Source organism: Phyllostomus discolor, chromosome 9 (genome assembly GCF_004126475.2).
Source record: "Phyllostomus discolor isolate MPI-MPIP mPhyDis1 chromosome 9, mPhyDis1.pri.v3, whole genome shotgun sequence".
Taxonomy (NCBI): Eukaryota; Metazoa; Chordata; class Mammalia; order Chiroptera; family Phyllostomidae; genus Phyllostomus; species Phyllostomus discolor.
In genome coordinates this window covers 11,446,687-11,461,794 of record NC_040911.2, presented here as the reverse complement: position 1 = coordinate 11,461,794, position 15,108 = coordinate 11,446,687, and the positions used below count along the sequence as shown (strand labels likewise).

Sequence of the window (15,108 nt, the reverse complement as noted above, 5' to 3'; positions counted from 1 at the left end):
TCCGCATTTCCTAAAAAAACAACAAAAGAACAGATCTGGTCTAAAAGGCATCCACTGGCTTAAGCAGCAAGAAAGCCCTCGTTGGTGTTGATGAAAGACATTTCGGTGGGCGTGGTGAGGGTGGGAACTAGCCCGGAGAAGTGAGGAAATGAACTTGTGAGCAAGTGCAGGCATTTAACATGATGGGAAGTAGGAAAATAAGGAGATAATTGGGAGGACATGTGAAGTTCAGAGAAGGCTTGTTGTTGTTATTATTATTATTATTATTTTAAGGTTGGGAGAGAATTTAAATGCTGATGGAAAGGACCCTGTGGGCCAGAGAGGGGATCACTGGGAGGAAGTGGGGCCCAGGGCCCCCTGGGATGATTGACGTGTAACAGGAGAAGGGCCAAGGAGGGTGGAGCAGGACCAGGATGTGGACGAGATGTTTCTCGATGTGCTGGTCAGGGGAGGCCTCTTTGATGGCTCTGTTTTCTCCCAGAACCAGGATGCAAAGCCATTCCCAGAGAGTGAGGGAGCAGAAGGGATGTCGGCAATACGGGAGCACCGTTGAGGTCGACAACTGAACCCACAGGGGCTGGAAACTCCTGCGTTTCTTTATTTTCCTTGATGATTCTCAGTTGCCCAGATTCAGGCTAGAGTAAAGCCGAAGCAGCAGGAACTAGAGGGAGACATAGTTTGAGAGTAATTGCAAGAGACGGACTGAAATGAGAGACTGAAATTTAAGCTAAACCTGGAGAATGGTGATATTAAGATCAAGAAGTCTCGGAATTAGAAGGGAGTGGAGAGGCTAATGGTCTTCATGATGTCAGAGAACATGGTATGAGACTTTAAATTGGGGTATGAGGACTCTGTGATCAGAGGGTTGGTGTTTAAATGCTGATTTTTGAGGTGGAGCAGTTTGGAGATTTGACAAGGTCTGGGATGTGAAGGAGAAGAGGAAAAGGCCATTGGAAAGGAGGAAGTCGAGAACCAGGGAACCCAGGAGGGTGGATGGGAGGGGTTTGCATATGTGCATTCTAGCCCAGGAGTTGAGGAGTTCAGGCACTAGTCTTCACTCGGTGTAGGTATGTGGAGGGAGGGAGGAGCTGTGAATGGCAGTAACAAGGAAAGCGGAGTCCTGGTCAGGTAGCTCAGTTGGTTAGAATGCTGTCTTGACATGCCAAGGTTACAGGTTCAAGGCCCAGTCAGGACACATACAGGAGTCACCCAATGAACACATCAATAAGTGGTCGACAACTAGATCTCTCTCTCTCTCCCTCTCTCTCTCTTCCTCCCTTCCTCTTTGTCTAAAATCAGTAAGTAAAATTTTAAAAAAGAAGAAAAGGGGAACAATGACACAGGCCCCAAAGAGGTGTTTGACAGCATTAAACTTAAACTTCCAGGATAAATGAAAAAATGTAGTGGGATCTATTTTTAACATGCTGTGGTTTTAACATGGGGTGGTCAATGCTATAAGACATTTGTGATTCTTTATAAAGACAGTGAGTTTACATGATTATGAGAAATATCTGTTATTATAAAAGCATAGGAGCATTGTTTGTCTTATGTTCATTGATGTGGAGGCTTCACCGAGCAGGTCCTGGGGACCGTGCCAAGTGAGTGGCCATTAGCTCACAGGGTTTGCTGGAATGATCTGTCAAAAGGTAACAAGGCCATTTCCCCAGGCTCAGTTCCAGCCATGGGAAGCAGAAGATTTCTTAAGCCACGGTGCAAAGATGTTTGGCTTTAGGAGAACAAAGAAGAGAGGAGAAATTGTTTTTCTTTTTGGAAAAATGTTTAAGAGTAAGAATGGCCTTTGAAGTCTCCCTGATGAAATAGGCGGGGAGATTCAGATCACTGGGGCCTCTGAGCCATCGCGGCCTTTGGATGCCCGGAAATCTTGCTTTCACGTGGATGCTTTGCCCGTCTCTGCAAATGCTCGGACTGGGCAGGCAGCCTGGGCGTGCACGGCTCAGGGAAGCTCTCTGCTTGCCCCGAAGTGCTTCTGAGGTCGTTAGTCTCCTTCCAATAAGCAACACACACCCTTTCCTCTCAGATCTCCAGTAAGGCCGGCCCCAGAGAATTCCACAGGCATCCAAACGGCCGCCTGCAAACAAAGGAAGAGTTCTCTGGGTGTGGAACAAAACACCGAAAGCTGACCTGGTGTTTTCATTTCATCGTGACAGCTCAGAATTCACTCTCGAAACTCATGCTTTGTTTCCAGGTAGCAGGCTGCAGATTCCCTGAACAGTCCAGTAGGTGAAGTGGACAAACTAGACGCAAATTACAGTGCAATACCAACATTAATGCAATCAATTGCTATGAGGATATGAAGTTTTAAGAGATGCTTACAGTTGCTTCCATGGGATACCCCCAGAGAAGGCAGCTCACCATGCCTTCTGTCTCACGGGTTTCGCGGAATTCTGAAATCTGGACAAACTTGGAGATCATCTCTTCCCTTCATGTCATTCTTAGGAGTCGGAGCCTATCCAGGGCGTATTTTGTCCTTGTGTTTTTAGTGGAGCATTTCATGTAGGGACCCGCCCCACCGTCACACCCCATGGTCCTGGTGGGGCTGTGCACTACCCCACTCTCCTCTCTCCCTGCTTGCTCAGGCTTAGACCTGCGACCCGGGCTGGGCCTGCCTCGGTTTGTCAGAATAGCTTGGGCTGCAAGCAGTTGTCTCATTTGTTGTATGGAAAGTGTCCCTGGACAGATGTCACAACGCAAGCCCAGGCGATTTTGAGAGTATGTTTGTGAAAGCTGGGGACAGCAAAACAAAGGAAGACGAGGCCAGATCACAGCAACAGGGCTGAGCCTAGGCAGAGCTGCCCTGGCCCTTTAGAAAGAAAGTCACAGGGGCAGAAGAAGTGAGACAGTTGGGCTGTGAGGACTAAGGAAACAGGTTACAGAGGCAAAAGCAGGGCCCTTGGAGACAGGGGTAGGGGGTTATCTCGGGAGGAGCTGCTGCTGCCCTCTGTTCCCCTGGCTGCAAGTCTCCTGGGAGCCTTCAGAGCAGGGGTGTCGGACTCATTGTCACCAGAGGCCACATCAGCCTCACGGTTGCCTTCAAAGGGCCGAAGGTAATGTTTGGACTGTATTGTATACATGTAACTACTCCTTAACTAGGAGCAAGGAGCTTAGCGCTGCTGCTGGGTAGAAACAAGGTGCCAGCCGGGATAAAACAAGGTGGAGGGCCAGATTTGGCCCACAAATCCTGTGTTTGCCACCTGTGCTTTAGAATTTATGAGAAAGATACACACCTGAGGAAAGGGGGTGGGGAAGGCACCGGGAGATCACGCACCGGGTCCTTTAAGTTTTTATCTGTTTTCTACAGGTGAGAATTTTAGGGGAGGCCTCAGGGGAGGAGCACAATAGAATATTTATCCGCTTTCCAGGTGTGTCCTTTAATATACTGATTCATCGAAATAAGCATATAAGGTCAGGGTTGTCCTCTGGTCAGCTTCCCCTTCAGAGAATGTCACCGAAGAGGACCCGGGACCAAGGTGGGTCTGCCGTAGCGCGGTCTGGAATGTGTGAAGCATTTGTTCCTAATCGTCCTGGGTTAGGGAAGCTAAGGCCTTGCAACTGGTGAGCCTCGTTTAGCTATCTGTCTCCTGTTTCCCTATTCCACCTGCCAAGGAATTTTCCTAAGGTTTTACTATCCTTCCTCAAAAGGCCCAGATTGCAGAACAAAGCCAAGCCCAGATAAGCAGAGCCAAGAGACGGAGCCCAGATGATATTATCTGCACTTCTGGACTCGGGCATGTTTTTCTGTTCGCATAAATGGTAGCCCAGGATAAACATGGTTCTGCAATTTTTCAATTTTAGTTGACCAATATATCCTTGAGATGACGCCACATTGAGAGTGTCCTCAGTTTTACAATTACCTAGGACTTCACTGTGTGGATTTATTAATAAATGATTTCACCTCTTTTCTATTGATGGACATCTGGGGTCATTTCCAATCTTTTGATACTTATAACACATGTTATTTCATCTTTTGCCCATGCTGTTGTTCTAGAAGAAGTGGAATTACTTCTGGATTACTGTACCAGTGTAATTTCTGCTAGACAATGGACAAATTCTTCTCCACAGGCATCGTTCTGCACTCTCCCCAGCAAGGTGTGGAAGTCTGGTTTCTCCACAGTCTTGCCAACAAAATAGGATGTCAAATTGTGGGCTTTTTTCCTTTCCTGTATTTGTGTCTTGTTCTCTCAAGCCCCACCCTCCTTGGAAAAGTGGAGCAGCTGCTAACCCTCACCCAGAATTTCACCTTGATTAGTCTACCAGGCATTCACTGGGGTTACGGGCTCCAGACGCCGGTGAGCAGAGTCGGTAGTAGGTGGAGACACCTGTATGGGGTTCAAATAACGACAGGACCCGTGAGACTGAAAGGACAGGTCCTCACACCAGAAAGGCTCGTTGTGGAGGTAGGGGAGGGGCGGCAGTGATCACCTCGGGGGATCCACCCGAAGGTGAGAGACGTACAAAGGGTAGAGAAAAACATGCATGTCTGTTCCCTGCTATGGCTGCGAGTTTGTCTGGTTCACTCCACGTGCTCAGCTCATGAAATGCGAAGCCTCCGGTAACTAAGGAGGATTTCCAGGATGCCAAACTGCTGTTCCCTTTTCCAACCTTTTGGGAACCAAATCTTTCAGAAACTAAATAAATGAAGTAGAGATTTTTTTGGGTCACTTAGATGATTTTTATTTTAAATGATCGATGAACTTGTCAAAATCATCCACTAAAGCAGGTGTTTTTAACTTCTATAGAGTTGAAGGACATAGTTATTTTGCTTTTGGCAAATGAAAATGTAACAGGAGGAGGAAAAGAACAGTCATTCTCCTTTCTACCAAAAAATTGGACTCAGACAATGGAGCATTTATGACATCCACAAAAGTATAGGCCGATGTTTGCCAGCATACTTCTCGTGGTTGGCTGAACAGTGGCCTGCAAAATACCCAGGTCCCAATCCCTGGAACCTGTGAACGTTACCTTAAATGGCAAGAAGTTCTTGCAGGTGGATACATTGAGGCTGTTCTGAGATGGGGAGATTGTCCTGGGTTATCTGGGTCAGCCCTAAATGTAATTACAAGGGTCTTCAGAAGAGGGAGGCAGGGGGAGATTTTACTGCAGCTGGAAAGAAAGAAGGTGATATGAGGACTTCAACAAAGAGAGGGGCAGTTTGGAAGGTGGAGGGAGAGGTCCTGAGCGGAGGAATGCGAGGAATGCCGCTCTGGATACTGGGAGTCCACTCTCCCCTGCAGCCTGGGGCGGGGCCTGGAGGGAGGGAGACACCCTGGTTTCAGCCCCAAGACGCTGACTTCAGACCTCTGGCCTCCGGAACTGTAAGGGAAGACATTTGTGTCGCTTCCTAGTGTGTGGTGATTTGCTCATGTCTAGAGGAAGCTAATTAATACACTTGGCAATTTCAAGGAAATAAGAATTTGGTGTTTGATTTTTTAAGTTGACTAAATGAGTTAATGGGAACTAATAAGAATGTAAAGGCATAATTTTTTAAAAGATTTATTTATTTATTTATAGAGAGGGAAGGGAGGGAAAAAGAGAGAGAGAGAGAGAGAGAGAGAGAAACATCAATGTGCGGTTGCTGGGGGCCGTGGCCTGCAACCCAGGCATGTGCCCTGACTGGGAATTGAACCTGTGACACTTTGGTTCGCAGCCCGGGCTCAATCCACTGAGCTACGCCAGCCAGGAAAAGGCATTATTTAAAAGAACACAACAGCCTCTTTTAGGGAAAAAAAATCCAAGTGCATTCAATTTCAAGTGCTTCCTTTATAAATAAGGTCCGCAGAGCTCTCTCTGCTAGTGAGTGGTGCTATAACTACGTGGGCCTCCCTGTTAAAAACTATCATAACTTCCTAAATGTATTACTAGGCCAGCAGTGAGTAACGGAAACCAGCCCCCAGGGGTTCCACGTAGTGGTCAGCCTTGGCTGTGAAGTGTAGCCCAAATCTCAAAACCTCCGTGGCTGTAGCAATGAGTATTTATCTCTCGTTCACATGACATGTTGGCAACGGTGAGTCAGGTGACCCTGCTCCAGGTTGTAGGTCAAGTTCACCTCTGTTTCTTGTTATGTCATTATGGGGCCTGAGGTGTAATGTTCTCTTAGCAGAAAGCAGGAGCACAAAAGAGGGGGCGAAGACTTGCAAAGCCTCTCAGGATCTCTGTTTTGAACTGGCCACACTGCCGCTTCTGCTCGTACAACATCGGACAAAGTCACACCACATCACCAGGGAGGAACATTCATTCCTCCTGGACGTGAGGAAGTGAGTATTTGCTGCATAATAAGACTGTGGAGCATACCCCTCCACACCCCTCTGGTTTCAGCTTTTTTAGGACCGTGCCCCGAAAAAGCGGAAACCAGAGAACAATGCAGTAAGCAGCAAGTAAATGCTGTATCAGCACTAAAATTGAGGGGAGACCCATTTTGGGGCTAATAGTGAACTTGAGACTTCTGTATCAAAGAGAGGAAAGAACGAAGAGAGGGAATATATACAATGGAGACATTTTGACCGAGCCGCAAAAATTATATGAAAGTTGAGGCATGAGGAAAAAGGCTCTACTCTTGTTCTAACTAGCCTGGAAATCAACTTCTTGAGGTTTGCAGCCCTGGGTCAATGCCTGGATGTACATCTGGACGTCTACCAGCACTCCAGATGACCCTCTGGTCACAGCCCTGCCCCCACTCCCCCAAGGACCCGTGTATCCAGGCCACCTGCCGTTCACCACCTGGACTGCTGACAGCTGGCTGATAACTATCTTAGGCCAGTCCTAGGGCTAAGATTGTAGGACTAAAACTTCTTAAGAATGTATTTTGTATACTGTAAGAACTCTTAACTTTTCTTTCTTCTTTGGAACACTTCTGGGTTTTTCTCTAACTGTGTTCTCAGTTTGAAAACTCTAAGACCCTCGAATAAATTTTTTATCATGTATTCCTAGCCAAAGCCATCAGACTCTTTAGTTAATTTGACAAAAGCCAGACTCTCAAATAGGGCTGACATGGTCCCCGGGTGCTAGGGGCTCGTTCTTAGCAGAAGCAAACACAAGTCCACTTGGGATTTTCCTAGGCTAAGATGAACCACGATAAATCACAACCAAATGAATTCACAACACACACACATGGAGTGAAGTCCCCATACACAAGACTCAGCAGGGACAATGGAAGACACATTCCAAATTTTTAGATATTAGAATTAGCAGACTATAAAATTGTTAGTTATAAAATGCACTTAAAGAAACAAAAGTTGGAAACACAAAACAAGAAACCAGCAGGAATGGTAAGGCTGGACACAGAGAACAAAGTGATGATTGCCAATGGGCGGGGTGAGAAGGGAATTAAGAAGCACGTATGAATGGGTAGTTACAAAGTAGGCACAGGGATGTGAAGCACAGCATAGGGAATACAGTCAATAATGTTGTAACAACCGTGTGTGGTGCCAGGTGGGCACCAGACGTACTTGGTACATTATATAAGTGGCTAACCACTACATTACATGTCTGAAATTATTATACTATGGAATGTCAGCTGTAATCAACTATAATTTTTTAAAAAACAGGAAGATGTGGCTGGTTTGAAAAAAGTTAAATGGAACTTTTAGATATGAAAAATATTGCTGAATAAAAAACTCAACTGATGGCTTGCGTAGATAATTAGACCCAATGAAACAGTTGTTCAGCAGAGCAGAAGACAGCTCTGGAGAGATCACTCAGAATGCAGCACACACAAGGGTGTGGAATATGTAAGGAGGTTAAGAGATACTGATAACAGAAGGAGAAGGTCTCTATATGATTAATATATAAATATAGAGAACGGAGAAAGGGCAGTTTTTTAAGAGACGAGATCTGAACATTTTTCAGAAGTAATAAAAGATTAAAATCCACAGGTAGAGAAAGCACAAATACATTAGACAGGATAAGTAAAAAGAAAACCACATATAGAAAAATGGTAGAAAGTTTAGGATACCCAGAACAACACGCAGTTAGAGAGAGGGCACATGAGCTCCCAAGAACAATCCTTGGACAAAGACAACCATTCATCACCGACAACAGCAGCCAGCAACCAGGGGCGTAGCATCTTCGAAGTGCGGAGAACAAGACAACCATTTTATCTTAGACAAGACTGTTGTGTAGTTTTTCCTAAGGGTCGCCTTGTCCCCCTGAAGCCCCCAAATAAACTGATTTTACAAACCTAAGACTTCAGATGGCAAGGGTGGGGAAAAAAATCAATGACACTACTCACATTAAGAACATTTATTTATACCTTTCCACATTCCACAACAGATCTGAGTCTGCCTCTAATACATAAGTTTCTTCTTCTTGCATGGACGAGGCTAGATATCTTCCGATAAACACGGAGAGTTTATCTCCAATGGGCCTTCACTAAAGGAATTCAAGGTGCTGTCCCTCAGGGAGCAGAAATGTGATCCCAAAGGAATGTCTGAGAAGCAACAAAGAATCCTTAAAGACAAGACCACGAATCATAATGGTAAAGCTAAAAGAACATGTGTAATATAAAAGTGATATCTAATTTGGTGGTTTGAAAAAGGACAGAATGAAACTAGAATTTCGTGGAAGTAATACCATGGAAACAGTCGATCAGAAACTGTTTTAAACCTCCTGCACTGTTCAGGTGGGGGGTTAAGATACTAACTCTTGGTCCGTTTAGTGTGGCATGCATGCGGAATATCAAAGGTAAACACTAAGAGAAGAGAAACGCGGTGATGAACACCCCAACCAGGAGAGGGGGACAAATTCAGCAATACGAAAACAAAGAACAACAACAGCACAACCGAATAAAAAGAAAAAAAATATATACAGCAAACAGGCAGAAGCAAATCCAGGGGTTTTAGAAATATTAATGATTTTTAAAAGAAGTAAATAGCGAATGAAGCCAGTTAAAAGGCAGGTAATGTGTCAGATTGGAACCAAGAAAGGAACCATGGCCCTGACTGGTGTGGCTCAGCTGGTCAGGCGTCTTCCTACAGAGCAAAAGGTCACTGGTGTGACTCCTGGTCAGGGCACACGCCTGGGTTGCAGGTTCGGTCCCCCGGTCAGGGTGCCTCCTAGAAGCAACCAACCAATGTTTCTCTTTCACGTCGATGTTTCTCCCAACCTTCCCCTCTCTCTAAAAAATGAATAAATAAAAACCAAAAAAAAAAAAAAAAAAAGGAACCATGTACCTCCCTCTCAGACAATATTATCTTTAGAGCACAAATGACATTTGTGTTCCAAACGTGCTTCTTCAAGAGCTTAGCTATTTTAATACAAAAAAGATGAGCTATTTACAAGTCGTTCTTTGCTACCCACCTGTCTACTTGTCAAAAGTTTGAAGCATGATTTATTTCCTTATATAATCATAAATGCCTTCAATTGTGAGATTTCTCTATACGTCAGTGGATGTTGCTAAGTTCCAAGATGATACCAGTTTTAACAGATACATGGCCATCTTCGAAATGTCTGCTTCTCAAGCTTTCTTTTCAGAGCAGGGGTCTCCAACCTCTGGGCCTCAGACCGGTACTGGTCCGCGGCCTGTCAGGAACTGGGCTGTACAACAGGAGGTGAGCTTGAATGCAATGCACTTGCATTATCCCCCAAATCATCCCCCCTCACCTCCCACCCCCACCCATGGAAAAATTATCTTCCATGAAACCAGTCCCTGGTGCCAAAAGGGTTAGGGACTGTTGTTTTAAAGGACACAAATTACCAAAAATTAAAGAGAAAAGTCAAGGGTTATTTATATGAAACAGGCAAATATGTGACACTGTGTTATTGAGTTTTGAGTACTTCTCTGGCTTGCCTAAGATATGGTTTGCTAAGCCAACTCAATCATTTGCAAAGAGGCTCAGCATTAAAATGTTCCCTGTTTGTGATTACCCCTTGTACTTTAAATTGTTCTTGCTAATTTTTCATTTCTGATGATGCAAGCGAAGAGCATTTACCAAACACCCACAGTACCAAATCCAAGACGTTAAAAGCAGCCTCCAAAGAGAACAAACAGAACAAATTCCAGAGAACAATCTACAAGTTAGGGTCTACATAATCGTTGGGTAGATGCGAAACTGTTTGGGGGATAGCACGATTTCGCTTTGGAGAAGACTGCGGAATAGTTTCTCTCAAGAGCTGGCCTTACTGCCCCACCCCCCCGCGCCCCCCCCCGGCCCCAGACTGGGTCACTGATCTGAGTCTGCAGAGTGGGACAGGGCGGGTAAAACCGATCCACGGTCCTGGTCATATCAATTACATTTGTTTCCATCCTACCTCATTCCACAGAAGATTTGAGTACGTTTATCATACGTAACTTCCACTAAGTTAAAAAAAAAACATTTAAAAACAATCAGGATCATGGGAAATAGGTAAAGAATAAGAATATAAGTCGAGGCCAGAGACCCCTTAATGTTGCCGTGCATTAGAATTACCCGCAGAGCTTGTAAAGCCCCTGATGCCCACGTGGAGCCCTTGTGTCAATTGAAGCAGAGTGTTTGGGGGGTGGCAGGCACACAGCAGCAGTTTTAAAGATCCCCGGGTTTTCCTGCGTGCAGCCAAGTTTGGGAACGGCTGGCCTAGGCTGCCATTCTCAGCCTCAGGCACACATTAGCGTCACCAGGGAAGCTACTGAATGACTCATGCTCCTGTCCCTACCCTGAACCAATGAAATCCTAGTCTCTTATGCTGGCGACCAGGCCCTTGGCCATTTTAAAGCTCCCAGATGGTACCAATGTGCATCCAGGGTAGAGAGCATTGCCCTGGGAGAAAGCTGGCATGTAATTCCACATGGGATTCCCCCCCCCCCCCCGCCCCCGTGGGTTCTTGTATGGCTTAAGGCCACAAAATTGGTCCTGAGTTTCCTGGGCTGGAATAAACAGAAAAACACCATCAGTTGAAATAATTCTTGTCATCCCTACGAAAAAAGCTTATCGGTTCCTTGGAAGAAGGCAAGCTTTTCTCTCAGGTCTGAAATGCATGTCTAGTTTGAGACTTCTTAAAGGGGCTTTTGGATGATGTCATGGGTCACAAAATATACAATAACTGAGAGATGGCCAGTTTCATTGTGTTGTTTCTCATCATCATCCCCCCGGGGAAAGCCAAGGACATGCCCCTGAGTGCAGGCAGGGGCAGACGGCTGTGGAGGGGGTGTGGGGGCAGGAATGATGCGGAGGGAGGGACAGAGGAAGTCAGACGCCCCCCTCTGCAGCGCCCAGGTCAGATGGCCTCCCCCAAAGGTAGAGCCTGGAGCTGTGCGCCTCCAGGTGTAGGAGCGGCATCTTGCGTAATGAGAAACTCTAATTTTCTTTTAGAAAAACTGAAAGAGCAATTGCTTTCTCCCCACATTGTAAGTTGTACAAAGCTTGACAAAGGCCTGGCTGGGGATGGTATAGAAGCACTGATTTCTTTCTGGCCAGGGAGAATGAACACAGGCCCGTCTTTTGAAACGCTCTCCGTAGACTTTTCTTTTCTTCTCCACCAGGCTTTTGTGGCCTGTAAGTGCTGCTGCTTTACCGGCTCATGATTCGTGGGTTTCTGAGTAGGGTGTTGTTGACTGCGTGGGACTGGGCCTTGAAAGGAAACCTCTTACATGGCACATGTTGTCAACCACAGTAATGTCCTAGGAAAGCCACGCAGAGCTTAAATTAGGAAGGGCGTGCCCCCTTTCTTTTGCAAACAATCTAGGGAGGCATATAGCTGATCTCGTGTGAAGTAGCTGGGGTCCGCCATGAGGATTCTTTAGATCACGTGAGTGCTCCTCCCTTAAGAAACGGGCTTGAGTGAAAATCCTAAACGCGTCCCCTTAATACCCAAGTAGGCGCTTCGATGTTTTCTTCTCCAAGTCCAATAGCACGTTCGGCTTGTTTTCTTCTTGAGCTCACTTCACATCTCAATTTAAGAGAGACTTCCTGAAACAGTCGAGTGACGAATTTCTTTCACTTATTTAAAGGAGTCCCTGGCATCCCTATAAATCGGAAGGATTCAACGAACTAACTGCTCACTGGAGGAACTGCAAGTTGGGATGGGGAGTGAAGCCTACGGTGGCAAATAAGGTGTCTTGATGGTTTGCATATGCGGAGACCAACCTTCAACTTGTTACTTCAAGTTGCGGCTCACAGATATGCTGCCTTTTATTCCAAGAACCACGCTGCCCATTTCCGAGTGGGCGGGCGGGCACTCCGCGCGGTTGGTTTTGTTCCCTGGAAGGCTGACACAGGCAGTGGCGACTGGCGGCCACAGTGGGGCAGCCTCTTCCCGGCTGGCAGCCGGGCCGGGCGGACCGACTCCGGGGAGCCGACCATGCTGCCAAGTCCGGCTCGCTGAGGTTGCCCGGAATTTAAAGGGGTCTAGAAATAGCCACCTTTCCCCCTTGAACAGTTACTGCGAGCTCAAGGCTCCCGATAAAAAGGCCACGGGGAAGAGGCGTGGACCGAGTGCTGAGTGTTTCTTGTGGAAAATGCCTTCAGCGTCCCCAAAGGCACAGCCCGCCCCCTCCCCAAAGCAGAGAGAAAGCGGGAGAAGAGGGTGGGTCAGCTGGGAGGGCCGGGCACCCGCGGACACTTCTCGGTGTACCCACCCCTCCGTTGGGAGAGCCCGCTGAGCCCAGGGGAGCAACTCCGAGGCCGGGGGTGGGGTGGGCGTGGGGGGCCAAACTCCTCCACCTCCGCAGCCGGGCTGCCGCCCAGCCCGGCCGTGATTGGCTTGGGGGGCACGTGTGCCCGCCCCGGCGAGGGCGGGGAGGGTCCCCTCCGGGCGCCGGGTGGGCGGAGGCGGAGGAGGGGGCGGGGAGAGCAGGGTGTGGGGGGGGGGGGCGGGAGATAGCGAGCGAGGGGGCGGGCAAGCCGGTTGGAGAGCTGAGAGCAGGCTCGGCGCAGGGCGGAGAGCAGCCGGCGAGCCGGGAGCGAGGGAGGCGTGAGGCGCGGGCCGCGGGGAGGGAAAGCCGGGCGGGCTCCGCGCTGCCGTCCGCTGCACCGCGCGCTCCGGACCTCCAGTCCGCACCGCAGCCTTCTGGGAGGAAGCGGCGCCCGCAGCAGCAGCCGGGGCGCCAGATCGGGGCGCCAGATCGGGCTTCCTCACCTGCCGCGGGGCACGCGCAGGGCCGGCCAGACCGGAGGAGGGGCGCAGACTCGGCCGCTCGCGCCGCAGCCCAGCTGCCGGAGAGTGCCTCGACCCGAGCGGGGCGCCGGCTCCATGGCGACCGGGCTGGGGGAGCCGGTCTACGGACTCTCGGAAGATGAGGTTAGCGGCTCTCCCTTCCCTCCCGGGACTCCCTGGGGAGTTCCTGCCTGGTGCCCGTCAGGGGGTGGGGACTAGGGCGACCCCGGGGGTGCGCGTTCCCCGTGCCTGCAGGGGAACCCCAAACGCGGGAGCTTCCCCAGCAGAGTCCGGTGTGGGGGGGGGGGGTGCTCGGGCCTTTGGCCCTGCGCCTGTGCCCCCTCCCCCAGCCAAGCGCATTGTTTGTAAATAAAGCAGTGCGACGCCCTTGGAGCCCGGGTTCACTCGCAGCTTTCCACCTTTAGGTGGGAGGAGGCGCGTGCGCCTCTGCCTGCGAGTTTCTGCTCTCGGAGCCGCGTCTCCCCGGGCTGTTGGGCAACTTTCCGCCTTTCGCCCCTGCAGCCTGGGAGTCCATGATGTGGGTCACGTCTGGGTGGGGGCTGCAGACCCACAGCCCGGAGGAAACGGAATTGTCTTTCCCTTGAACTTTCTCTACAATGATTATCTCCGCGTGTGTGCTTGCCACGGTGGGAGTGGGTGAGCGCGTGGAGCTGGCGTGTGTCTGTCCTCTCTTGCAGGGTCTAAAGCCTGGAGAGTGGATTTGGGGGTCTTTTTGGTGGAGGAAAGGGGTCTAGGATGGTGGCAGGTGCCCCTGGAAACTTGGAGGAAGCTTGCAAGCCCTGCCATTTTTTTTCCTCGCAAGGATCAAAGCCTCGCACCTTTTGGGATGGGTGGAGAGACAAAAGCTCAATCAATCTTCTTTTATTAATAAGGCAAATTAAATAAGCCACGCCCCGAAGGCTGTCGGTTTCCCGGGAAAGGGCTTTGTTTTTACCCTCACCCTCTCCTCGCGATTCCCCACTCCCCTTTTTTGAACCGTTCCTGCTAAATCACTGCTTAGCCCTCTCTCGCTCAGCCACGCTCGCCTCTCATTGGTGTGTCGCTCTGCCAAAAAGGGGGGTGGGAGGCCTGTCGCTGGTGCGGCGTGACAGGCAGGCTGGATGGAGCAGGTAGGAGGGGTCTGCCATCTGGCGGGGTCCGCGCTCAGGTCTGGCGCCCCTTTCGAGAGGTGAATTTACAACCCATGAAGCATTACTCAGCAGGGAGGTATTTCCTATTCTAGTTGTGCATTTCATGAAGAGCCGATGCCTGGGAATTCAAGGATTTCTGGATTCCTCTTCTTCCTCTCGGTCGTTTCTTTTCTGAGGTCCCCCCTTTCTCTGGCGATGGGGGCGGGGTTAACGAAGAGTCCATTATCTGGGACATAACCCACGTTATGGCTTCTTGCTCACCGCCAGCTTTTGTACTCTGGCGCGGTCCGAGGGCATGTGCTGTGGAAGTGTGCAATGGCTTAGGTGACTTGAAGGGGGAGGGTGTGACTCCCCCCCCCCCCCGCCCCCCGTGGTACTAGGGAAAGCTTGCTGTGGTATTTTATCAAAGAATGATCACAATGCAGATAATGTGTGATTTACATTTTTGATTATTTCGTCCATGCTGTGCGGGTGTAAAATAATGTACCCGTGTTCGTGCAGGTGCCTGGGGATTGGTGGAAAGTACAGCCTTGTTTCAACGGCCCAGGCACTTCTCTCCCTGGCACTTCTCTTCTGGGCGCTTTGAGTTGCTTTCTCTTTCATTCTATACTTCTCCATTTAATTAGGAGCAGTAGGGGGCAGGCACTGAGCTTTCTGAAAGGTGCTGAGGTGCAGACATTCCTAAAGCAGGAGCTCGAGGTATTAGTGGGGGGTGAAGAGAGTTGCGTTTCACCTTAGGTCTTTTTTAAAAAATTACATGATTATTGTTAACAGTTCCCTGAAAAAAACATTTACCAGTGTGTTGGGAAATGCAACAGGATAAATGAATCGCATGCCCATCGCTGTCGTTGGGGTTTTGCTTACATGTGCAGCC

The 15,108-nt window shown here is 48.9% G+C and overlaps 1 protein-coding gene across 5 annotated transcripts in view; it reads left to right on the top strand.

Moving 5' to 3' along the window:
- Positions 1–12,847: 12,847 nt before the first annotated feature.
- The window catches only part of NEDD4L (NEDD4 like E3 ubiquitin protein ligase), a 301,195-nt gene continuing 298,934 nt past the window's right edge, over positions 12,848–15,108 (top strand). For 3 of the 5 annotated variants that reach the window (XM_036010086.1, XM_028523927.2, XM_036010084.1), the window contains exon 1: positions 12,848–13,227. In XM_036010086.1, the coding sequence (XP_035865979.1) occupies positions 13,180–13,227 (48 nt within the window). In that variant the 5' untranslated portion in view covers positions 12,848–13,179. The remainder of the gene's footprint in view (positions 13,228–15,108) is intronic. The other 2 variants (XM_036010085.1, XM_036010087.1) reach the window with 2 other exon arrangements.